Source organism: Helianthus annuus, chromosome 13 (genome assembly GCF_002127325.2).
Source record: "Helianthus annuus cultivar XRQ/B chromosome 13, HanXRQr2.0-SUNRISE, whole genome shotgun sequence".
Taxonomy (NCBI): Eukaryota; Viridiplantae; Streptophyta; class Magnoliopsida; order Asterales; family Asteraceae; genus Helianthus; species Helianthus annuus.
In genome coordinates this window covers 167,095,857-167,122,063 of record NC_035445.2, presented here as the reverse complement: position 1 = coordinate 167,122,063, position 26,207 = coordinate 167,095,857, and the positions used below count along the sequence as shown (strand labels likewise).

At 35.0% G+C, this 26,207-nt stretch overlaps 1 protein-coding gene and 2 long non-coding RNA genes across 3 annotated transcripts; all 3 read left to right on the top strand.

The window, feature by feature from the left end:
* Nucleotides 1–3,675: 3,675 nt before the first annotated feature.
* On the top strand, nt 3,676–7,344 carry LOC110902348 (putative disease resistance RPP13-like protein 1). Its single transcript, XM_035982464.1, has 2 exons — nt 3,676–7,173; nt 7,266–7,344. Exons 1-2 carry the CDS (start codon nt 3,719–3,721, stop codon nt 7,342–7,344), a joined length of 3,534 nt encoding a protein of 1,177 aa, XP_035838357.1. The 5' UTR covers nt 3,676–3,718.
* Nucleotides 7,345–15,386: 8,042 nt separating this feature from the next.
* On the top strand, nt 15,387–16,415 carry LOC110900334. The gene is made up of 3 exons (XR_002570924.2): nt 15,387–15,502; nt 15,989–16,068; nt 16,221–16,415. It is a non-coding gene; the product is annotated as an uncharacterized LOC110900334 (long non-coding RNA).
* A 1,669-nt stretch (nt 16,416–18,084) lies between these two features.
* On the top strand, nt 18,085–19,807 carry LOC110900337. The gene is made up of 3 exons (XR_002570927.2): nt 18,085–18,423; nt 19,359–19,476; nt 19,572–19,807. It is a non-coding gene; the product is annotated as an uncharacterized LOC110900337 (long non-coding RNA).
* Nucleotides 19,808–26,207: the final 6,400 nt, after the last annotated feature.

Below are 26,207 nucleotides of genomic sequence, written 5' to 3'. Positions count from 1 at the left end.
TATAAATTTGGCCACTTTTGAACCATATGACGTGTTTATTTATAGTTACGTTGTTATATTATGGTTAAAAATACAATACAATACAATAAAAATTGGCCTATCCATTAGTAATGTGAAATTGACCCTTTTTCCAAGTTGGCGTCTTAATTTTTTAATCACCAATGGATATTATAAAAATTATGTACCGTAAAATACAATTTAAATTTTAACCTTATTATTAATAGGATGTGATAAAATATTGCCATCATCATTGTAATAATGCAATCCATCAAATATTATGAAAATATACAAGTGGCATTCTTTTAATGACTATCTACTCCTTTTTTCTAATAGATGCCGGCCAGAGAATGCAAAATAATACAAACAAAAAAAGGATTTGACATGGCAACTGCAGCAATCACTAAAAACAAGTTGTAGTCGTTGTTTAGCTTCTTTTTGTATTAAGGTAATTATATGGTGGTTTTTGTGAAGTTTAAAGAAAAGTTGATTTTATAAGTGCTCGATCTCTATTTTTTATATGGTGTTTTACCCGTCCGTTTTAAACCCAGATAGAAAGATATTATAGTTTCAACTTTTATCCAAAATCCATTATGATCATGTCTTATTTTCCTATGGGTCTGTTACGAACCGAATCGTTAACCAATTGATCCAAAGAAAATAGATAAGAACTTGAGAGAATTTAGAGATTTTTGGATTTCTTTTCATTCATATCTAACTTAAACAATAATAGCCTTTTAAATAGGCATACAATAACATCATGGGAACGTAAATCATGGACTAATGGATTAACTAAAAATATAACAATGCATGCTAAATTAATGGAAGTAGTGGGTAGACTTGGAAAATGCATAAAGTAAACTAGAGAAGTAGAACGTGGCTTGTAATCTTGTGCCGGTTCTTCACGGGTCGGGTCAGCACACAACAGGGTCCTACACCATATACACCGGGTGATGTTATCATATGGGCGGTGTGTGAAGGTAAAAATGTCTATACGGGCCCTATGACTTTCGTAGTAGTCAATGTAAATCACTTTTGTGTCACTGCACCACGTCATACAATCTATGACTCTGTCTCAGTCATTATTGTGTAAGTGTTGATACATATTATGTGGTCGCGACTCGGTTCGGTTCAACTTGGTTTTGACACGGTTAGGTCCGGCTCAAGCCCGACGTCACGACATTCCTCCGTCGTGCGTCCCAGAGTTCGACACACGAAGCACGGAGAGCCGCGAACCATTCTCGTTGCCACATCACCATGACATCATCATGATGATGTCATAAGTTGACTAAACACTTCAAATCTTCAAATGTGTTTTACGTAAAGAAGCATGGGCTTATATCAAGTTGGAGAAACAAGCAACATGGGCTAAGTAGCTTTGACGAATCAACATTGGGCCCAAGCCCATTTGGCGGCGAATCACAAGAAGAAGTCGACGAAACAAGTTGTTTCGTCGACCAAGATTGCATTTCGTCAAGCATATGTTGTGTTTCATCAATTTCCTGATTCGCCAAATCTTGTTTCGCCAAGCTTGTTCTGTTTCGTTGTGTCTGTGTGTATAAATAGACTGTCACTAGTCTTAGAACAACAGGGAACACAGAGAGCAAACACACACACACGAGAGTTTGAGAGAGTTTGCAAAAGATATTTGTATACATTGCTTTGTAACTGAACCTTTCATACGTATTAATACAGAGGTGTTAATCGGTGAATATTGCGTGTCTTGTATTTGCTTGTTCTATCTCGGTTTGCCTTTCCGGTTGGATTCCGCACAACCGGGTTGGTTTGTACACAAGGATTAGGCGACTAGATCCTCCTAGCCGGACCTACAGTAAGTGAACCACATCACACAAGCTATATGATAGGGAGAAAATGCTCATATTTGCCGTATGATTTTGTCAATGATCACATTAGTAGTCATTTGGTGTCATTTAATACGACCCATATGACCAACTTTCCCTTCTGATACGACCCATACAACCATTTTTTCCTTCTCATATCGCTCGTATGACCTGTTAGCAATGTTGTGTCGGTGTGTTTAGACCGACCTTTTTTCTTAATCAACAAAGTCTTAAATTGTTGTTGTATATAACCAATTTATAACGATAAATCCAAATATTGCCTTAGCCATTGCCATCAACGTGGATTTTTTTATGACTACCAACTCCTCTTGGCTGCCGGCCCTATATTATTAAAAAGAAAGAAACTTTGACCATAACAACTGTAGAAATTATTGTTTAGTTTTTGGCTGTGTTGGTCATCTTTTGGCAACATGTGAATAAGAAAAGCTTCAAATTTTGAATTCCCTTTTTGCCCTTCTTCCATGCTTGTATACACCGACTGCATTTAAAAATGATTTCCACCCATTTAGTTACGAATAAACTGATTTTGTATTGTCTTTTACCATAAATGAGTCATACCTGAATGTAAAGATACAAAGGTTAATGGGTAAACTAGCATGAAAGCCATCCAAAGTTCATTTCCAAAGCATACAATCCTCTAAATTTAGTGATATCGAAATATTCACATTACTAGTCTAGACCTTTAGTCTTTTGTATTCCTGATTAACGCATTGTCTAAACCTTAGTCTTATGTATTCCCGCCTAACGCATTATATTACTAATAAAAGTTGTTTGAAAAATGGACAAAACAGTTTTTTCGAGTCAACTCAACCTGATCTGCTCTGTTCTAACCATACCAGCGCTAGTAGTATACCCGTCCGGTGGACGGGTTTTTTAGAGTCATAATGACAAAAAAAATTTTATTTACATTTATATGTATAAGATGAACTCATCACACATGAGTTCACATTGACATGTATAATATGCCTAAAAAGGAAAAAAACAAGGTCGAAGACAATTTCAATAACTCAGTTTGCATTGAGTCTTTAAGTGGACTATGGACTTATAAAACATAAAAACATAGATAATCCGTTGAAGTAAAACACCAAGTAACAATTATGTATGTATGGGAGGCAACCACGTAAAGTTGGCCATGTGTAAACATGATTGAATATTTGATTTGTGTTTTATTTGCTTTTTTTTTCCCCAAAATAAAACTATTTTCTTTTAAGTTTCTAATGTTATTCACATAATGTTTCTCTTTTCTTGCATTCGTTTTGTTAATTGTGAATCGTTCAACCTAGTTGCGTGTGGGTCATGATGACCCATAAAAGTTAATGTGCATTTTACTTACATTCATTTTTATGAATCTAAAATTTGTATTTTAATAATAATGTAGTTTGTGATTAAACCGAAAAGGTTGACCCAACCAAATTAGATATTTTTTAGAACCGACCTGGTATGGCCTTTACATTGCTTAAGAGTAAACTGCCATTTTGGTCCTTGTGGTTTGGGCACTTTTGCCATTTTAGTCCAAATCTCAAACTTTTTAAATCTGGGTCCATGTGGTTTCACTTTTATTGCCATTTTAGTCCAAAATTCAAAAACAACAGGGACCAAAATGGCAATAAAAGTGAAACCACAGGGACCCAGATTTAAAAAGTTTGAGATTTGGACTAAAATGGTAAAAGTACCCAAACTACAGGGACCAAAATGGCAGTTTACTCTTAAAAGAAAGATAAAAGTATGACCAAAAAAATTGCAGAATTCACTATAAACAACAGTTTCAATCGTTGTTTCTGTGCACTCATCATTTCATTCAGATCCCTAGCTATCACACACACACACACAGCTCCCAGTTTAAGTAATCACTATAAACCATGGCTGAAACTCTTGCAAATGAACTCCTCAAAGTTCTTGTTAAGAAGATGACCGATGAAGCCTTCAAGCGAATTGCTCGTGCTCATGGCATTTACAACGAGCTGAAGGAGTTGAAGAAGACACTCTCCAGAATCCAAGATCTACTTCATGATGCCTCCCAGAAGGAGGTGACTCATAAATCTGTCAAATCATGGCTGAATGCTCTCCAACATTTGGCTTACGATATCGATGACGTACTCGACGATTTGGCTACTGAAGACATGCATCGTGAGCTCACCTTGCAGGAGCCTGCAGCATCCACCAGCAAGGTAAGAAAGCTCATCTCATCATGCTGCACAAAGTTCTCACTAAGTCATAGGCTGTCTCCCAAGTTAGATAGTATTAACAGAGAGTTAGAAAATCTAGAAAAACGAAAAACGGATCTAGGTTTGCTTAAGATTGATGAAAAGCCAAAGTATACTAGTAGAAGATACGAAACCTCTTTGCCAGATGGGTCTAGTGTTATTGGAAGAGAAGTTGAGAAAGAGAAATTGCTGAAGAAGTTGTTAGGGGATGATGGGTCATCTAAGGAAAATTTTAGCATTGTACCCATAGTTGGTATGGGTGGGGTAGGAAAAACCACTCTGGCTAGAATTTTGTATAACCATACTAAGGTGCAGAGTCACTTTGAACTCCACGTATGGATTTGTGTTTCTGATGATTTTGATGTCTTTAAGATAAGCAAAACCATGTTTCAAGATGTTTCTAATGAGAACAAGAATTTTGAAAATTTAAATCAGCTTCATATGGCTCTTACAAATCAGCTTAAAAACAAACGATTTCTACTAGTACTCGATGATGTGTGGCATGAAAACGAAAACGATTGGGAAAACCTAGTGCGCCCATTTCATTCATGTGCCCCTGGAAGTAGGATAATCATGACAACTCGTAAGGAGGAACTGCTCAAAAACCTACATTTTGGTCATCTAGACTCCCTTAAGAGTTTGTCACATGAAGATGCTCTATCTTTATTTGCTCTACATGCTTTAGGCGTAGAGAACTTCAATTCACACACAACACTTAAACCATATGGTGAAGGCATTGTGAAAAAGTGTGCTGGTTTGCCTTTGGCTTTGAAGGCAATTGGAAGGCTATTGGGGACGAGAACAAATGTAGAAGACTGGGAAGACGTGTTGAACAGTGAGATATGGAATTTGGAAAATAGTGATAAGATTGTTCCAGCTCTCAGGCTTAGCTACCACGATCTTTCTGCAAATTTGAAGCAGTTGTTTGCGTATTGCTCCTTGTTCCCAAAGGACTATTTGTTTGACAAGGAAGAGTTGGTATTATTGTGGATGGCGGAAGGGTTTTTGAGCCCATCAAATGCAACCAAGTCACCGGAACGCTTGGGCCATGGCTATTTTGAAATATTGTTATCAAGGTCATTTTTCCAACATGCACCTAATGATGAATCACTGTTTATCATGCATGATCTGATGAATGACTTGGCCATGCTTGTTGCCGGAGAACTTTTTTTAAGGTTTGATAACCATATGAAGATAGGCACCGAACATTTGGCAAAGTATCGCCATATGTCATTTTCTCGCGAGAAGTATGTAGGTTACCATAAGTTTGAGGCATTCAAAGGTGCCAAAAGCTTGAGAACACTTTTAGCGGTATCTATTGATGTGGATCATAGTTGGAACTACTTTTTCTTATCTAATAAGATTCTGGTTGACTTACTTCCTAGCTTAACATTATTAAGGGTTCTTTCTTTGAGTCATTTTCAAATAACTGAGGTACCAGAGTTCATCGATAGTTTGAAGCACTTGCGGTATCTTAATTTAGCTAAAACTAATATAAAAGAGTTACCGAAGAATGTTAGCAATCTTTATAATTTACAGACATTGATTGTTTTTGGTTGTGAAAATTTGACCAAGTTGCCTGAAAGCTTCTCGAAGCTTAAAAAGTTGCGACATTTTGATATAAGGGATACTCCGCTTTTGGAGAAGCTGCCATTCGGGATTGGTGAGTTGGAAGGCCTACAGACTCTCACCAAGATTATCATTGAAGAAGGTGTTGGCTTTGCTATAAATGAGCTCAAGGGATTAACAAATCTCCGCGGGGAAGTTTCCGTTGAGGGACTGCACAAAGTGCAAAGCGCAAAGCATGCACGGGAGGCGAACTTATCTCTAAAAAAGATTACTGGATTAAAGCTGCAATGGGTTGATGTGTTTGATGGCTCACGAATGGATACACTGGAAGAGGAAGTTCTCAATGAGCTGAAACCTAATAGTGATACGTTGAAAGCGCTTTCAGTCGTGTCATACGGGGGAAAACAAATTTCAAATTGGGTTGGTGATCGCTCTTTTCATGAGTTGGTTAATGTGTCAATATGTGGTTGTAGAAAATGCAAATCTCTACCCCCATTTGGGTTGCTCCCTTCACTTAAGAGGTTGCAGATTCAAGGCATGGATGAGGTTAAAATCATAGGTTTGGAGTTAACTGGAAATGATGTTAACGCCTTCCGTTCACTTGAAGTTCTAACATTTGAAGATATGTGTGGATGGGAGGGGTGGTCAACTATAAATGAGGGTTCAGCAGCAGTGTTTCCATGCCTTAAAGAGCTTTATGTAAAGAATTGTCCACAATTGATTAATGTCTCACTTCAAGCACTGCCTTCACTCAAGGTTCTTGAAATTGACAGATGTGGTGATGGTGTGTTGAGAAGTCTGGTTCAGGTAGCTTCTTCAATCACTGAGTTGACAATAAGTTGTGTATCAGGGCTTACATATGAGGTGTGGAGAGGAGTTATAGGGTATCTTAAGGAAGTTGAAGAATTAAGTATCTGGGGATGTGATGAAATAGAATACTTGTGGGAATCAGAAACAGAGGCAAGTACGCTTCTTGTGAGATTAAAGGAATTGAGATTAGAGCATTGTTCAGGTTTGGTAAGTTTAGAAGAGAAAGAGGAGGATGACAATTTTGGGAGCAGCACCGGCCTGTTATCTCTTAGAACTTTGTATGTATACTCTTGTAGTAGCATAAAGTGTTTATGCTGTCCAAATAGCATTGAGAGTTTGAGTATTATTGGTTGTTCAGTTATTATAGATGTGTACCTCCCAAAAGAAGGAGGGAATAAGCTCAAATCACTTCGTATAGACAATTGTGATAAACTTGAGGGAAAAATCAACAACACAAGCATGCCAATGCTTGAAACCCTAGATATTGATAAATGGGAAAATCTAAGATCAATCAGTGAATTGAGTAACTCCACTCACCTCACCAGCCTGGATATAATTCGATGCCCACATATCATGTCACTTCCAGAGCTTCAGCTATCAAACCTCACCCGTTTGTCAATTTCTGGATGTGAAAGTCTGGAGTCATTACCTGAGCTATCGAATCTCACCTTTTTGTCAATTATTTATTGTGAACGTCTGGTGTCATTACCTGAGCTAAAGAATCTCGCCTTGTTAAAAGATCTGAATATCAGAAGTTGTCCAGGCATTGATGTTTCCATTCATGGTGGGTGTTGGCCTCCCAAATTGTGTTCCCTTGAAATAGGGGAGTTGAAGAAGCCCATATCAGAGTGGGGGGATCTGAATTTTCCAACTTCCCTTGTCAACCTAACGTTACGGGATGAACCTGATGTGAGAAATTTTATTCAATTGTCCCACCTTTTCCCTTCTTCTCTTACATCTCTGTACATATTCAAATTTGATAATCTGGAATCACTTTCAATGGGACTCCAACACCTCACATCCCTTCAACATCTCAACATTTACAGCTGCCCACTGCTGAACGATCTACCAGAGATGCTGTTACCTTCGCTTTTGAGTTTGACAATACAGTCTAATTGCCCCAAATTGAAAGAAAGGTGTTCAGGAAGAGGCTCCCACTACTGGCCACACATCTCTCATATCCCCTGCATTGAAATAGAATACAGGTGCGTGTTCATTAAATACCTCTGATTTCCATATGGTATCCTCAGACATGTGCGTGTTTTTTGTTGGAATAGGATTTGTTGCTCAAAACCTAAAATTGAATTTTAACGATGACATTAATTTATTTGTTGAAATATGTAGCTGCATCATACGTTGGAACTGATTTCACAATGTGTACTAATTTTGACTTTCCTGAGTTAAACTTACCAATGAATTATTATTATTGTTATTGTTTTGTTTGTGATTTATGTTGATCTTGCTTTTGTAGGTTGATAGAGTGCAATTTTAAGTTGTTAATCAGTTGATTTGTGTGATTGTACGATTAATTTTGTTTTTTGGTTGCTAGTTTATCGGATGGATGTGAGTTGACTTTAGTTAGGGTTTTGGTGTGGTTTGTGGAATTATTGAAGTGTTATAGTAATAGATAATGAAATTTGATTAAAGTTACTTCGAGTCTCGATTACAAAGTTGAATCTGATTCAGAAGCCGAAGATACAAATTAGGGTTTAGGTCTGCATTTGGTTTGATTAATTGTATTAATACTTGATATGAAGTCTGTGAAGAACTGAATAACTTATATATTACAACTAAACTTTTGCAGGAACATATCATAAAGGATCTTCTGGGTGATGGAACATTCACAGTTGACCAGGTCAAATTCAAGAACAGAGAAAAGTCTCAAGGTGTGAATTTTCAGGGGAAGTATCTTGAGTAATGTGCAGTAAAACTCGCGCATATAATTACTGATGAATCAGCTAATAAAAGACAGTGTTGATGACATAAGTGTAAGTTCTTTTAAGTCAACAACATTTGACTACCCCATAATATAACAAACTGGTTTTGATTATTAGTTTTCATGATATAACACAGGATTTGTTCATGAAAATCAGTTGGATTCAATATTCAAAGTGAAGGTCTTAAGAAATTGTCAAATATCGGACCAGAGGCTAAGTTAAAGGAAAGGGTCAAAGTGCTTGATGATGGACAAGATCATTTCTGGTAAGCTTATACTTTTTTCCCATAAAAAATATGGGTGGGTTGGATAACGAGTCAAAACAGGTTCGTGTTAATAATATTGTTGACTTTTTAGTAGGGTTGACCTGAGGCGGGTTGGAGTGTTGGACTCTGGTACACACATTTTAATTTTCTTTTGACCTTATGGCCAATTAATGTTTTAACTATGATTACAGCAAATATACTATTTAGAATAGTCATCTAAACTTTTTCTAAAGAAATGTTTAAAAAGTAACATGTGTTTTGATTATGTATTAATAACTTTAGAACCACTTGTATGGTTGTTCCTATTCTTTTGTACGTTTTGGGGTAAAATGCTACAGAATTATATTACACACATATTATTTGGTTGAGCCCGTAGCTTAGGCTAAGGGGTATGGGGATCATGGTTGGGTGGATTAAACCACGGCAACCACGACCCTCCCATTTGAAAGTTTTAAGACAAATAAATTAAAAAAATAAAGCGGATAGTGGTTTGGGTCATGACCACACTCTTAGTGTAGTGGTTTTGGATGATGGATTAGAGATTGATGACATCATACCTATGTGGAGGGTCATGGTGGTCATAAGGGTCATGACCACACCCTATAGCCTTATTTGTTATATATAATTGAATATAAAATAATGAGGCTGGCTTGTACGAAGCATACGTGAGTATTTGAGCCATTGATCTTTCAAGATCAATGGCTCAAAGAATTCCAGTGGCATTTTCGTAAATATGATATTCAAACAATTGAAGAAACAAATAGCAAAAGGGTATTCTGGTCCTTTCCCACTTGAACTCCTCTCCCCTTGATTTTCAAATGTTTATAACTTTTCATACGTTGATATTTTTTTAAATTACGCCATATTAACAAGCATTTCATCCTCTTTAATTCGAGCAGTCTATTGCTATAGTTTTCTTAAATTCTTTTTAAATGATTTTGAATATTCATTACGCATAAAGAGTTATAGCCGTTTGAAACTCAATGGGGGAGTTGTTTAAGTGAGAAATGACTAAATTACCCTTTAAGGCAAGTTCTGGTCCTTTCCCACTTGAACTCCTCTCCCCTTGATTTTCAAACGTTTACAACTTTTTCATACATTGATATTTTTTTTTTAAAATTACCCCATATTAACAAGCATTTCATCCTCTTTAATTCGAGCAGTCTATTGCTATAGTTTTCTTAAATTTTTTTTATATGATTTTGAATATTCATTACGTATGAAAGAGTTATAGCCATTTGAAAATCAATGGGGGGGGGGGAGTTGTTTAAGTGAGAAATGACTAAATTACCCTTTAAGGCAATGACACTTGTCCTCCTCCCTTGGTCGTGTACACTTGGTACAAATCTTATGTGTTGTATATGATCCTTTACCTAAATAATATATTTAGTATATTTTTTTTCCATAATATTGAAAGTATTGCTATATAAATTTGCTCCCTAAAAATCATGGGCCCTGGATATGCCCTACCCTCCATGGTGGATCTGCCCATTTGACTCGTTATCCATGTAGTTAAATTTTTCAGTCCAACCCACCAGACATAACCACATCAACCATTAAATGAAATACGGTTTGACTCTTCAGGTCAAACAAATTAAAATTGACTTCAAAATTGATTAGTATAATGTTTTGAGAATAGTTTTTTAGCTGGTACAGAAATGCAATAAGATCCACATCATCTTCAATGGAAAAAGTTGTTTCTGTAACATTCTTGTTATATTGAATTTGAAAAGCAATGGGTTTGGCCATTAATATCAAATTGTAATGTTTGACCCTTGAAGTTTTTTAATTGCAGTTGAAGAAAGAAAATATTCTGCAAATCAACAACACACTTCCAAACAACTTCATAATTGGTGGAAAGGAGGCTGGCTACATCTATTGCCATAATTTGGTTCATTTACATGCTCTGCAAACATCCTGAGATTCAAGATGAGGTTGGTGTATTGAGTTTGTTCAATGGTTCCATTTTCATTATGACAACTGATAATCTTATACGTTACTTACAACTAAATGTTGCAGGGACATATAACCATTACATCCTAAAGGATATTCTAGGTGATGGAACACGCAACAGTTGAATGGCACAAATGTGAGAACAGAGAGATTTTAGCACTGTAAGTTCCTTTCAATCAACCTAGTTTTGATTATTGGTATTAATGATATAACCAGGAAATTTAAGGAATTTTTAAATATCACACCAGAGGCTAAGCTTAATGCATGAAGATCAAAGTGGTTGATGAGTTTGTTTATTAGCTGATCTAGACCAAGACTCAACAAATGAACAGGGGACAAGATGATTTCTAGTAAGCGGATACTTTTTTCCCATTAAAATCATTGGTGGGTTGGGTTGGGTAACGAGTCGAAAGAGGTCTGGGGTTTTGAAAAATGGTTACCTTTTTAGTAGGGTTGAAATGGGTCGGGTCAGGTTGGATTATTTGACTTAGATGAAAACACTTTAATTTTCTTTAAACCTTATATCTAGTTAATGTTTTAACTATGATTACAAAAAACAAACCATTTTTAATAATAGTCTAACTTTCTTTTAATAGTGAAGAAAGCCTAGAAAAGATGGAGTATCTTAATGCAGATTTTAACCAAACTCTCAAGAATCTTTCATGCAGTTTCCATGGTATGCAATCTCAAATCTTTATCAATTTTTCATACTTTGACTTAACTGGCCGGGTCTTTGACTAATCAACATGGTTACTAGTATTTATTGGAGTAAGAGGTTCAAAATGGATCTCGTTGGATCAACCCAAAGCTCTTTTTGTTAAAAAATTAAAAAAAAAGTTATTGATAATGAGTTTTAAAGAAGTATTATTTCAATGATAGTCTAATTTTGTTTATTAAAATATTTTCAGGGGTTTTATCAGAAAAATTAAAAAAAAAAGTTACAAATATTTTAATTTTCTCTTGACCTTATGGCCAATTAATGTTTTAACTATGATTACAGAAAAATACTATTTAAAATAGTCGTCTAAACTTTTTCTAAAGGAGTGTTTAAAAAGTAACATGTGTTTTGATTATGTTTTAATAACTTTAGAACCACTTGTATGGTTGTTCCTGTTCTTTTGTAAGTTTTGGGGTAAAATGTAAATAAGGTTCCCCTCCTAATATACATATTTTTGCCTAAAAGAAGTCGCTCAAAATATCACAGAATTATATTACATTAGGCTAAGGGGTATGGGGTCATGGTTGGGTGGATTAAACCACTGCAATTACGACCCTCCCATTTGAAAGTTTTAAGATAAAAAAAAATTAAAAAAAAAATAAAGAGGATAGTGGTTTGGGTCATGACCACACCCTTAGTGTAGTGGTTTTGGATGATGGATTAGAGATGTATGACATCATACCTATGTGGAGGGTCATGGTGGTCATAAGGGTCATGACCACACCCTATATCCTTATTTGTTATATATAATTGAATATAAAATAATATGAGGCTGGCTTCTGTACAAGAGTCTTGTATGAAGCATACGTGAGTATTTGCGCCATTGATCTTGAATGATCTTTCAAGATCAATGACTTTAAGTAATCCAGTGGCATTTTCGTAAATATGGGATTCAAACAATTGAAAAAACAAATAGCAAAAGGGTATTCTGGTCCTTTCCCACTTGAACTCCTATCCCCTTGATTTTTAAACATATATAACTTTTTCATACGTTTATATTTTTTTTTAAATATACACCATATTAACGAGCATTTAATCCTTGATTTTTGTAACATTCTTGTTATATTGAATTTGAAAAGCAATGGGTTTGGCCATTAATATCAAAGTTGTGTAATGTTTGACCCTTGAAGTTTTTTAATTGCAGTTGAAGGAAGAGGATATTCTTCAAATCAACAACACACATCCAAAATACTTCATAATTGGTGGAAAGGAGGCTGGCTACATCTATTGCCATAATTTGGTTCATTTACATGCTCTGCAAACATCGTCATATTCAAGATAAGGTTGAATAAGAAATCAAAGAAGCAACAAACATTATTTTGACTTATTGACTTATGACTTTTTTAAAAAAAATGTTTTGATTAGCTTATGGGGTGGGAAAAGCGAATAAGTTAATAAGCTGTTTAAAAAAAATGTTTGGATTAGCTTATGAGTGGATTAACTTAGGGCAGGGGGTAATTCTGTAATTGTGTTTTGAAAAGTTATAAAAAGTTCCAAAAAGTCACAAAATAGTAATTTTTCAAAACTGACTTTTCCTTCTGTAGAAAAAGTTGTTTCAAAAAGTCATTTTTAATTACCCAAACATAAAAAGCTTAGCCAAACATGCTCTAAATCGCCGGCAGCCTAGTGTCTAGAGGTGCAGAGGTGCACAAAACGGTTTCTTCTCTAGCCAGTTCGGTTAAAATGGTTTTTTCTCTAGTCAGTTCGGTTAATCGAACAAGCAGGTTTATCTAACCATTTTTTTTTTCACATTTCATCATTAGCAAATGTCCAAAGGTGAACGATTTACCAGAGACGCTGTTACCCTCACTTTTGAGTTTGAGAATCAGAGGATGCCCAAAATTGAAAGAAAGGTGTGAAGGAAGATGCTCCCACTACTGGCCCCGAATCTCTCATATCCCCAAAATCGAAATAAACTTCAGGTACTTTTGTATTGAAGATCCTCAGATTTCCATATGATAAACTGGCTTGTCTTATGCGTGTTTTTGTTGGACTAGTGCTCAAAACCTAAAATTGAATTTTAATAATGACAATAATTTATATGTTGAAATCAGTAATCACTTTTCATGAGTTTAAACTAATATATTGCTGATAAGTTGAAAGGATGGAAGTCAACTTTGACACAACCAATCTTAATAATTGGTATTTTCTTCACTTGTAGATTCCTGTTTATTACACATATCAAGTTGACTTTTAGTTTCGTATGTCGTTTTTTTTTTCTTAGCCATTTTCATTATCGTTTTCGTAGGTTGGTGTATTTAGTTTGTTCAGTGGTTCCATTTTCATTATGACAACTGATAATCTTATACGCTACAACTAAATGTTGCAGGGACATATAACCATTACATCCTAAAGGATATTCTAGGTGATGGAACACGCTACAGTTGAATGGCACAAATATGAGAACATAGAGATGTTGCAGGGACATATAACCATTACCTACTGACCCCTCATCTCTCATATCCCCTGCATTGAAATAGAACACAGGTGCGTGTTTATTAAATACCCTCTGATTTCCCTATGATAAACTGGTATTCTCAGACATGTGCGTGTTTATTAAATACCCTCTGATTTCCATATGATAAACTTTCTTTTAATATGATTATAATCTTGTTATTTTTAATTTGAAAGCAATGGGTTTGCCTACTAATGTCAAATTGTGTTGTTTGACCCTTGACTGTAGATGAAGAAAGAAGGCATTCTATCAAGGTTTCTGCATAGCAACAACACACATCCAAAGTCACGGATGTTGAAGAATTTGCAAACAGTGTGAGTGAAGAAAGCCTAGAAAAGATGCAGATTTTTACGAAACTCTCAAGACTCTTTATCAATTTTTCATACTTTGACTTAACTGGCCGGTCTTTGACTAATCAACATGGTTACTAGTATCTATTGGAGTAAGAGGTTCAAAATGGATCTCATTGGGCCAACCCAAAGCTCTTTTTGTCAAAAAATAAAAAAAAAAAAGTTATTGATAATTAGTTTTAAAGAAGTAGTATTATTTCAATGATAGTCTAATTTTGTTTATTAAAATATTTTCAGGGGTTTTATTGGATAACTTTAAATCCTAAAAAGGTAATAAAAAAAGACAAGTAATACAGATGTTGCAATTTATATGCTTCACAGATATGGATGTATCTGATGGTTATGTTGTGAAGAAAGAGGATACTGCAGCTTTATCAGAAAAATGGTTTCGTCAAATTGTTGTTTCTCTGAAAGCCTCTTTAAGTTTAAGGCTTTTAAGGTCAGTACAATACAACCGAACCCATATCGACCATTTCCTTTTCATTTGGATCATGTAACTGAACTCTTGATTTGTAAAATTTTTTGTGGTCTAGTTTAAAAGTCAACCTTCATGTTATGTCATTTGACCAAAGCAAAAGTATCTAGATTATCATAAAATGTATATTAATAATTATTTAATGAACCTGCTGATGTGAGGAATTTTGGTCAACATGGTTACTTGTATTTAGAGTAAAAGGGTCAAAGTGGTGGATGAGTTCCAGTACGAGTGAAGAAAGCCTAGAAAAGATACAGTATCTTCATGCAGATTTTAACAAAACTCTCAGGATTCTATCTGATATATTACAACAAAATTTTGCAGGGACTTAAGACCATGACATCCTAAAGGATCTTCTAGGTGATGCGACATTCACAGTTGACCAGGAAAAAATTGAGATAAGAGAGATTTTAGCAGTGTAAGTTCCTTTCAGTCAAAAAAACATATGACTAGTGCATAATAGAATGACCTGGTTTTGACTATTGGCATTCATGATATAACACAGGGTTTGTTCATGTTGGATTTCATTTTTAAAGTTGCTTTGGGAATTGATATTGACAGCATGTGTGGTTTAACTGAAGGAGGCCAAAATTGAAAGAAATGTGTGGAGGAAGAGGCTCCCACTACTGGCCACTTATCTCTCATGTCCCCGGCATATAATACGATTAAAGGTGCATGTTTATTAAATAGCAATTATTTCTTACATGTTTATTATTGCTAGTGATTGTTTCAAATAAATAACCCTTACATTCTTCTTGTTTCCTCTGTATTCATTGAAAAGCATTTCCTGCCCTGAATACCCAAAACGACATCAACCACAACCGAACGTCACAGCAGATGGCTTTGTCGACGGCAGTTTTGTTTCCGGCAACCCATCATTACAACCGAACGCTGTTCACACCCTCAGGTGACAATTAACATCGTTAAACCTCAAATTATTTATTAACCGTATTAACCATTTTCTTCTAGTTGAGATCATGTATAAAGTTGGATGTGGTCTAGTTAAACAGTCAACCTTGAAGTTATGTCATTAGAGTGAAACTTGGATGTGAAGGGTATTTTTGTCATTTGACTAGATACAAAAGTAAACTGATGATCATAAAATGTATTTTTGTCAGAAAGGGCAGATTTCAGATGTTGGTTTATTGAATTCATTAGCATATGATCATGAGCTTCATATGACTGTAACTTGGATTCCTAGTTTAAACAATCTGCCCAGTTTTACCAATAAATTTCTAGAATCACATGACAATATGAATAAAACATGTGCATCCTTTGAAAAGAACAGAGTGTTGGTATATTACTTGTTTTGAGAATCTATATATCTCCTTTTCAAATAAATTACATTTAAATAATAATTACTTTTTTTTGTTCTATAAATATTATCTTACAGATTGATTAGTCCTTTCCGCAACAAGGTTTATACATCTGACCCAGCCAATGTTTAAGACCGATGACAAAAGTTATGTTAAGGTATGTTGGATTCAAATTGATTACTATTCTTCTGTATTTTGACCATAACTCAAATGGAAAAAGTTGTTTTTTAGCATTCTTGTTACTTTAAACTTGGAAAGGCAATGTGTTTGACCAACAATTGTTTGACCCTTGCACTTTTAAAATTGCAGTTGAAGAAAGAAGACATTCTATCAGGGATTCGGCAAATCAACAAGACACATCCAACATACTAAGAGAGACCTAATCCGAATTCACTTATTTCGAGCCTGGATTTTGTCTTTGATGACAACCTGTGCGGGGTTGTTACTCTTACTTTGGGCTTGTGTTGGCCTTCAACTGTCATGTTGCGACAGGTCATGAACTACCAGAAGAGAGCACTGACCTTTTGATCAAGAGATTCTGTTTGAGAGGATAGTGAGAGAAATCGCTAAGGTTTTCAAAACAGATGCTCTGCAGCGGCTGCTCTCCAGGGGGCAGCTGAAGCATACCTTGTTGGACCCATTGAGGACTCTAATCTGTGTGCAGTTCAGTGCTAAAAGAGTAATGATCATGCCTAAGGATATCCAGTTTGCATGTAGGATTCGTAGTGAGAGGGCTTAGAGTTTATAGATCTGTAACGCAAGTATGTAGATCTCAACTGTTTTATTATGCTCTTATTGATTCATATTGAATGAAAGTTTTCAGTTTAGTCATGTTAAATGATATTATGTAAGTTCGTTGTTATGATGTCGGCGTTGTATTTGATCTTCTATCAAACTATGCATCCATCAACGTCTTTTGAAGGTACTCGTTAGTGATACATAGAAAGTCAAGTAGTTGAGTGTTTTAGAGTAGTTAGTATGTTTCGATCACCATTCCGTCAAAACTTCCAGGTGTATAATGCAAATGAAGATGCATTTGAGTTGTTTTAATTTGAATATAATTGATTCATATATTAAATTGTTTAGATCATATTGAAAAACCTTGGAATCGTTAATGGTGGTTTTGAATGTGATGAATAAAATGAAAAGAAACAGAGAATTTTCAATTTTAACTGATGGGCGGAGCAGCTAGGCTGTGGTATTCTTCATTGGGCCCAAACCTAGTCATGGTTTCTTTGCTGATGGGCTTGAATCCATAACTAGGTTTGGGCCCAAATCCACGAGATGTTTGGACTTTGGGGACTGCATAGGTTAATTTCCAATGTAAACTAATTAATAAATATGCTTAAGTTTCAATAATTAATGATTGTTGTATTGAAACAAGTAATTGATTTGTATGGGTATTAAATCTAGTTATTCATTTTTTTATTACATGGTTTTTTCTCACCATAAAACCTAACTAATTTAGTTAAATTGTTTTCTTGTATTTATTTCCCAATTTAAAGTTATTATTTCAATAAAATAAACTTGTTAATGGTTCGAGTCAACAAGGGTCAAAACCAGCTTTGTTTCGAACTGGCTTTTTAAGCGAAAAAAAAAAGCAATTTCAAAATTGGATTTTAACTAATTTGGTTCGGGTTTGACCATTCGATGTATATGTTCCCACACCGATTACAACCCATATGTTAGGGTCGATTCAGAACCAATTTCAATATCGGTCTGGTTCCGAATTACAAACATGCTCTTGTTAACTAGATTTTTTTTTCACTTCCTTAACCCTAGTAATATTAAGCTGGGCTCAAATGACTTGTTTAAGAAGCTGGACTTGGCCTAACTTAATCAGCAATGGCCTATGTGACTCAAACCACTTAAATCTTCTCCCCTTTGGAGACGAATGGAGTTCACTTTCAGCCACCATGCCGCTGTTATCCCTTACTTTATTTTCATATGTCTTTTTTCCAAACCAGTTCAGGTTTGAGTCAACAAAAGTCAACCAATTTCTCTTGGAAGTGGTTTTTGAGGGGAAAAAGGTTGGTTTTAAAAGTATGTTTAATGAATTTGGCTCAGGTTTAATTGGGCCAGTTTGAAACCAAATACAAAGAAATCAGTTTTTAATCATCTCCGTGTAGACCATAGTAATATTAAGTTGGGCTTAAGTGACTTTGTTCAAGTTGGACTTGGCCCGGTTAATCTTCTTCCCATGGAGACGAACGACGAACGGAGTTCACTTCCGGCCATCGTGTCGTCATCGCCGATTCATACGAACTTAATAAACCTAAACGAACTACACAAACCCAACTCTGTTTATCATCTTCTTCTTCATCTTTTCATGAAATCTCCTCCTCTCTCATGGGTGTCGGTTTCAGTAATTGGTGGAGAAATAGCAAGTGTTGGTTGAAACTAAAGAGGTAGGGTTTTGAATAGGTGGAGAATTGAGAGGTTTGTGATGAGAATGAGGGGATGAAATTAGGGTTTAGAGATACACGAGAAACCATCCACACACGCATCCTCTGTAAGTATCACCTCAATTTTATGAATTCCAATTGCATTTATGTGCTTGATTTCTGATTCAGGTACAATTGGGTTTATGGGTTTGTTGATAAATGGAATTTCGATTAGTAATTTACTATTTTTTGTGCCATGATTCTGATACTCTGTTTGCACTGTTCGATTTGAAGCTCAATTGATGATTGATGGGTTTGATTTGCTGATTACTACTTCCATTTTATTAATTCCAATTGCGTTTATGTGCTTGATGCCTGTTTCTTTTTAACATGAGTTTGTAATTCAAATTGCAGCTTCATGGTCTTCCCATTCATATATCTGTATGTGTATGTCTCTTTTTTCAACCTAATAAATCCAATTTGGGGGTAGTATTTTTTAGATAAAGTACTATAGTATAGGGACTAATATGGTAGTATTTCATTTTACATGAATATGTGATTCAAAAGGCAGCTCTTATTAGTCCCTATGCAAAGCATTTCTATATTTCTTTATTTACAAGCTATGAATTAAATGGTAAAAAAATACACATTACAGTAAACAGCAATCTTCATCAACATTCTATTTATGCTATTAAAACGACACAATATAGATGCTCGTTATATGGCCCGCTTCACTAATAAAGTGTAAACTTTAAAGCCATATTCCCCTATATATCTCATCAGTTTGAGGTAGAAAAAGTTGAAAACAAACCAAATCCACCCCTCTTGACATTCATAAGTAAATGGGTTGAAATTGCCCTCATTCATTCTCACAACCAAAATTTGTGTACAAGATAATATAATATGGTATCAAGGCAACAGGCTTTTTTATCCAATTTTAGTTCTATTAGTTTCACTTCAACTTGAAATTCTTTCTTATATGACTAAAATTGCTCTGCTGCCTATCAAAATATGCATAGTCAGTTGGTAAAATGCTAAAAATGCTACCTTTACATGTATAAAGATATGGAGTAAGGACGAAAGCTGGTAAGAAGCAATCATCAGAAGAAGATGCTGGTGTCAAAATTGCACATTCTGCAGGAGTTTCAATTCGACGGCACAATGAACTTGCCTTAAATAAGGTGTGTTTTAACATACATATTAATTTTTTTTATGAAAATCAAAATATATTCATATAAATTCCAATTTTGGAAAATTGTTGTTTTGACCTTTATAGTCAAAGTGGGACAGGTAAAAGAGCTATACGATGAAATATGACTTCGTTCACCTCACTGAGCGGTGGATACAGTTAGACTATGATTTGTAATGCCAGTGTGCAGAGGTGACCTAATTTGATGTTGTTGTGGTCCCATCTGATTATATTAAACGAACATTTCAAATTTAGTGACGTTATATGACTGGGTTGTTAAATTACTCTTCATTCTTATGCTGTCAGTTTACTGTTTCGTTGTTTCTGATGCTCTATCAAACTCTGCATTCATCACCTTCAATTATTAGAGCTAATTGATTTGGCTGTTTAGGATTCTTGAACTCTGTTATGCATTTTGATTTAGCTCATTGTATGGTTTGATATAAGATGGACACGCTTGTGTATCCATGAGCGGGCCCACCTTATCAAGACTGTGTCACATGATACATAAGGAACATTTCTACCTGATGGAACAGCTTTACAGTTTCAGCAGATTCTGAGCTTAAGTGTTTTAGAGGTGCCAAAATGGGTTGGTTGGACGGGTTGAAATTTGAATAACAGGTCACAGTGAGTAAACTTTGTACTGGTCAAACATGTCGTGTGTGTACTGGGTTGACCCAAAAATACTTTATGTCAAAACATTTTAAATATGTTTATAAACCATTAGTGTTCTTTTCAAGTCTGAAACCTGATTACAAAAACTATATTAGTTGGATAGACAACTTTTGACCCATTCCAGCCATTTTCAATTTAATTACCCATTTGACCTTTTCGAAAATAAAACATAGCCCCAGTCTACATGTTCTTAAGTAGTGCATTGGAGTTGTCATCTCTACCTTAACCCATCAAATTCTAATCTTGGTTTGTTCCCAGCAATTTTTTTTATTAAAAGTTCTTATGTCAATCATACCATTTTGCATGATCCAGGATTCCCGAATCACCCCTTGCGACACAAGCAGTCCAGGTGGTGACAGCAACGGTGCCGCATCCCAAAGGCAGGAGATGTTATTACCAGAGCCTAGAAAAGACGCAATATCTTCATGCAGCTTTAAATGAACATTTCAAATGGTATGCAATCTCAGATATCGCGCAATCTCTCATACTTTGTCTTAACCGGACCTTTGACTAATCAACATGGTTACTTAGGGCTAAAGGTTGTGGTCATGACCCTCCACATAGGCGTCATGTCACCCACCTCTAATCCATCATCCAAAACCACTACCCTAAGGGTGTGGTCATGACCCAAACCACTAATCCCCTTTATTATTTTAATATATTTTTGTCTCAAAGTTATCAAATGGAGGGTGTCTCTCATGGAGCATAGACCAAACAAGTTACTATAGGACTGGTTTAGTCACCATTCGACCTGGTCTCATTTGATTTAAGTGCATTTAACCGGCCGTCTCCGATGGTTTTTACACGCTATTTTTCACCCTCTTCTGTAGTCAAATTACCAAATTGCACTTTATTTGGAGTAACAACCACTTTTTACTTTTATAAACTCAAAAGTTCCTATGTAAGTTCTAACAACAAAGTCGATTAACCCAACTTAATTAACAATTATCCCTACTTTATTATCATAAGATGATATATCATGAAGTGAAATCGTGTTGAATTTTAACAGTTTAGGTCGACAAATATTATTAGTGACCGATCATCAAATATAACTTAATAATGCGAGACTAAAATAAGTTCATATATTTGTATGATAATATTAAAATAGATACATATATTATGTATATGTATAAAAAAAGAATAGTAAAAGAGTACTAAATTTAGTTACCCTAGTATTCTATTATCTAGTAAGACTATCATCATTATCATTGGTGACGTTCTCCCAACCTAAGTTGCCCAAATAATTAAAAAAAGAGTTAAATGCCGAATAGTCCTTGTGATTTGTTATTTTTTCATCTTTAGTCCCTAACTTTTTAAAAGTACAGCTATAGTCCCCAACTTTTTCAATTGCGTTCCCTGATAGTCCCTAGCGTGGATGAGGGTTAGTTTTTTCAGTTAAGTTGATGTGAAATGACCAAGATACCCTTATTATTAAAAACCCCAAAAGACATCTTCTTCTTCACCAGCACTTCACTCAGCCATCAGTGCCACAACCACATTCATATACGCTGTGTAATCATATACCCTTCATCTTCTTCATTCATCTTCCCCCAAATCAACATCTTCTTCTTCTTCTTCCTTACATCAACAACATCACCACCACATTCATTGTAGCAAATAGAATTCATCTCTTAATTTTGTAACTGAATTCATCCATAATTTCCTCAAACATTGATAGATAGATCTCCAATTGTCCGGCACTCTGTCGAACGGCAGCCCTGGAGCTATCGGGTACGATGGGTCGCCGGCGGCCTCGTTGTATAAGTACCCGCACAACCGACATTCGTAAATTCCGGTGTTTAGGACTGCGAATTTCTCCTCTAACCTGCGTTTATCGAAGTCGTCGGTTTCAGCTACGGGTTCTGATGCCGGTGGTATGTCTTCTTTGGAGACATCAGTAGATTTTGCGGCGATTTGGCACTTTGGATGTTTGTGTAAGTTGATAAGGTGAGGAGGGGTTTGAAGGGGAAGGTGAAATGAGGTTTTGATTTGAGAGAATGGGATTGGGAGGGCTGATTCAGGCGAAATGTCACCGATGCTGCTGAAGCCATTTTTGTTTGGTCTGAATATGGTTTGGTTTGTCCTCAACTTTTAATGATAAGGGTACTTTGGTTATTTCTCACCCACTTAAGACCAAAAACAAACCTCCATCCGTGTCAGGGACTATCCGGGAGAGAAAATTGAAAAGTTGGGGACTATAGCTGTAATTTTAGAAAGTTAGTGTCTAAAGGTGAAAAAATGGCAAACCACAGGGACTATCCGAGCATTTAACTCAAAACAAAATCTTTTTTTCTCCACAACCCGGTTGGCCAAGAAACCGAAGGTTGCAAGAGGTTACCTTGTTTTTTGCCACTCATCAAAATTGGATTGGTTTCATCTTCTAATTTTTATTTCTTTCATTTCTTAACTACCAATTCTCCCAATAATTATTTACTCAAATACTTTATAATATTTAAACATAATAATTTATTAAAAAACATTAAAAATATATATTTTCAAGTATATTATATATATATTGACCGTGCTTTTATATTAAAAATAAATAACTTTTGTTTGTATTGAAATAAAAATAATTGTTTTTAAAATTATTATTTTTAATACAATAAAAATAACCATATGTTACAATTATTTTATAAAAATTTCAGTCGGGTTGGGTTGTGAATGTGTATTCAAAATTGACTTGGGTTGTGTATACGGAAAAAAGAAAAAATAGTTTTTTTTATTAAAGATTGGATTAGGTTTAATGTTGATAGTCTAATGTTAGTTTGGGCTTAATTGACTTATATAAGAAGCTGGACTCGACCCCACTTAACCAGCAATTTCCAATGCGACTTAAATCAGTTCCATTTTCTAAGGGCGGAGGTGAAGAATATTAGTCGAGACGCGCGTGTAATACTTGTACCAAAGTGAAGAATATTAGTCGAGACCGACGTGTAATACTTGTAATTACAGTTTCCGTTCACTTCACCACCACCACTCTCACTTCAACTCTGATTATCATCGATTTAATGTAAGTTCGCTTAACCTAACTTTTTAATTAAAGGTCATTATGTTTTTTATTCTTCAAGTGTCACTGGTTTTGCTTTATGATTTTAGTTATTTATGATGACAATTCAATGAGTATGTGAATCGCGTAAGAATTTAATTTAATATTTAATATAAATACTATACTAAAATATTCATTAAAAAACGATGACCATAAATACAACCACAATACACGGGAAAGCATGTTCATGTAAACTAACCGTTGGCAACTTGACATTAATTAATCCATTAAGTATTATTAAAAGTAATAATCAAGACAGAGTCATGTGGGTTACAGCTATACTTTGCAAAAGAATTGTTAAAAAGTGTTTACCAAGCAAGAACATCGATAAAATCACTATAAGCAGGAATAAAGTAGCAGGAATCAAAGCAAATATTCAAGTATCACACCTTGATCTGTAGCGAAATAGGTGATCGGGGCATGATTAGTTGATCCAAAGCTTATAACTTGCTTTACTATAAATAATAATTAATCCATATTGAATGTTCCACGAAACAAATAATCCAAATAAAACAATTTAATATATGAGACATTGTTCATAACAACTAAACTACATTTATTCGTGTCTCTTGTTAACTAAGGTTCATCCTATATCCAAATCTTCTCTTCATGTATGTTCACTTGTATCACGTGTAAAAGTATTTTTTGAGTCAACAAAGGTTGGTGAGTAAACCTCATTGTTATTAGGAACATAATATATCTAATTTGTCTATTGAGAAAATGTGCATTAACCAATGAAAGTAAATATGTTACAGGTCCGTGTATCACACGGGTTGAATAAAGCTTTCTTAAATCGTATAGATTAAACATTCATACTTTCTTCATGTTTATATGATATTTCTTTTGACCTAAACAAAAAAAAGACGATATATTAAATAATATATTTAAAAAGAACTATTTTAATGTTTTTCTTTGTATTATTTTTACTTTTAATCTTTTTATTTGCTAAAAAAAGAACCATGAAATTAGGGGTGCTAAACGGGTCGGGTTCGTTGGTTCAACCCGACCCGAACCAGAAAATTTTAGATGAACCCAAACCCGACCCGAAAATCTTGTCATATATATGAACTCAAACACGACCCAATATTAGCGGGTTAACCCGAACACAACACGTTCAAGCCGAATTTTCAAACTGTTTATTTTTTTTCGCAAATTAATATATTAGAATTAAAATTTTATTAAAAACACACAAATGTATATTTTGCTTTTTAATTATAAAACTTTATGTCAGTCTCTCTTTTTAAGTTATAATTATGCATACAATATACAACCAAATTAATTTATGTTATATAACATATTGTAAAAAATAATAAAACATGATATAAATGGGTTAAACGGGTCAACGTGACTGGGTTGACCCGAACCCGACCCATTTAGCTAAACAGGTTCACGGGTTCAACCTGAAACTAACGTGAACCCATTTAGACTAAAACTAAACCTGCGAATTTCGTGTTAGGTTCGTGTTGTGTTTTCAGGTCGTGTTAGAAATTCACACCCCTAAATCAAAGACAATATGTGAAAAATGTAAACTCATAAATAAACAAAGAAAAAAATAAAAAAATAGTTGTTTTTTTTTTGAACTATTAATTTCATACTGAATGGTATAATAATGGAAGAGGAGAGCGCCCCCGATGAAGTTTGATTAAATATAATTCCTTATCCCGATGCTTATATTATTATTGTATTATAATTCATCTTCTTCATTTTTTATCAACATGTGACGCGGGAAGCTTCCGGCGACCAGAAAATTCTAGTTTTCGTCGACCATATAACTTCCGTTCATCTTATATTCACCTACACGCTCAGGGGTATCCTAGTATTTGCTTAGAAGTATCCCCAATAAATAAAACAGAGATTAAAAATAAATTTACACTTCGTCAAAAATGTTGAGGGGTCTCCCGTGCAACCCCTCACCACCACATAGAACCGCCCCTGGTTCTAACCATACTAGAACTAGTAGTATACCCGTCCGATAGACTGGTTTTTTAGCGTCATAAAGACAAAAAAATTTTATTTACGTTTATATGTATAATATGAACTCACCACATGAGTTCACCTTAGACATGTATAATATGCCTAAAAACGAAAAAGCAAGATCGAAGATAATTTCAATAACTCAGTTTGCATTGAGTCTTTAAGTGGACTATGGACTTATAAAACATAAAAACATAGATAATCCATTGAAGTAAAACACTAAGTAACAGTTATGCATGGAAGACAACCCCTAAAGTTGGACATGTGTAAATATGATTGAATATTTGGTTTGTGATTATTTGTTTTTTTTTTCTTTTTCAAAATAAAATTGTTTTCTTTTAAGTTTCCAATGCTATTCACGTGATGTTTCTCAGTTCTTGCATTTGTTTTTGTTAATTGTGAATCGTTCAACCTGCGTGTGGGTCATGATGACCCATAAAAGTGTGTGTGCGTTTTACTTGCATTTATTTTTATGAATCTAAATTTTGTATTTTAATAATGGTGTAGTTTGTGATTAAACCGAAAAGGTTGACCCAACCAAATTAGATATTTTTTAGAACCGACCTAGTTTGACCTTTACCTATTTTTGTCAAAAACCAGTTTCAACCTGTTACTTGTCCGACCTGACCTGACCGATCCGCTTTGCAAGGTATTAAAAAGCATCATCTTAAGTGGAATTGTGGCGCGGAAGCCTCTACACAGGGGTGTGTGGGGCAGGGAAATCTTCACCGGCGTGTGGGCTTATGGGCTTATGGCGTTTTCATTGGTTGGTGAATTTTGGTCGGTTTTGATTGATTCTTGTTTTTTTTATTAGAAAACACCACTAACAATGCCGCTCATACTCTTTTTTTGCACCACACCACTTTTCTGACTCGTACTAACCTGGCAGTCACATGTCAAATAACACCACTGTTCCATGCCTCTCCAGTCCCTATAGTCTAAAGAGTGCCTCAACATGTGATATGTTACACCAATCAACCCCGGTCAATGGTCAAACTAAGGAATTCTTTTAAGACCAATCCACGTTA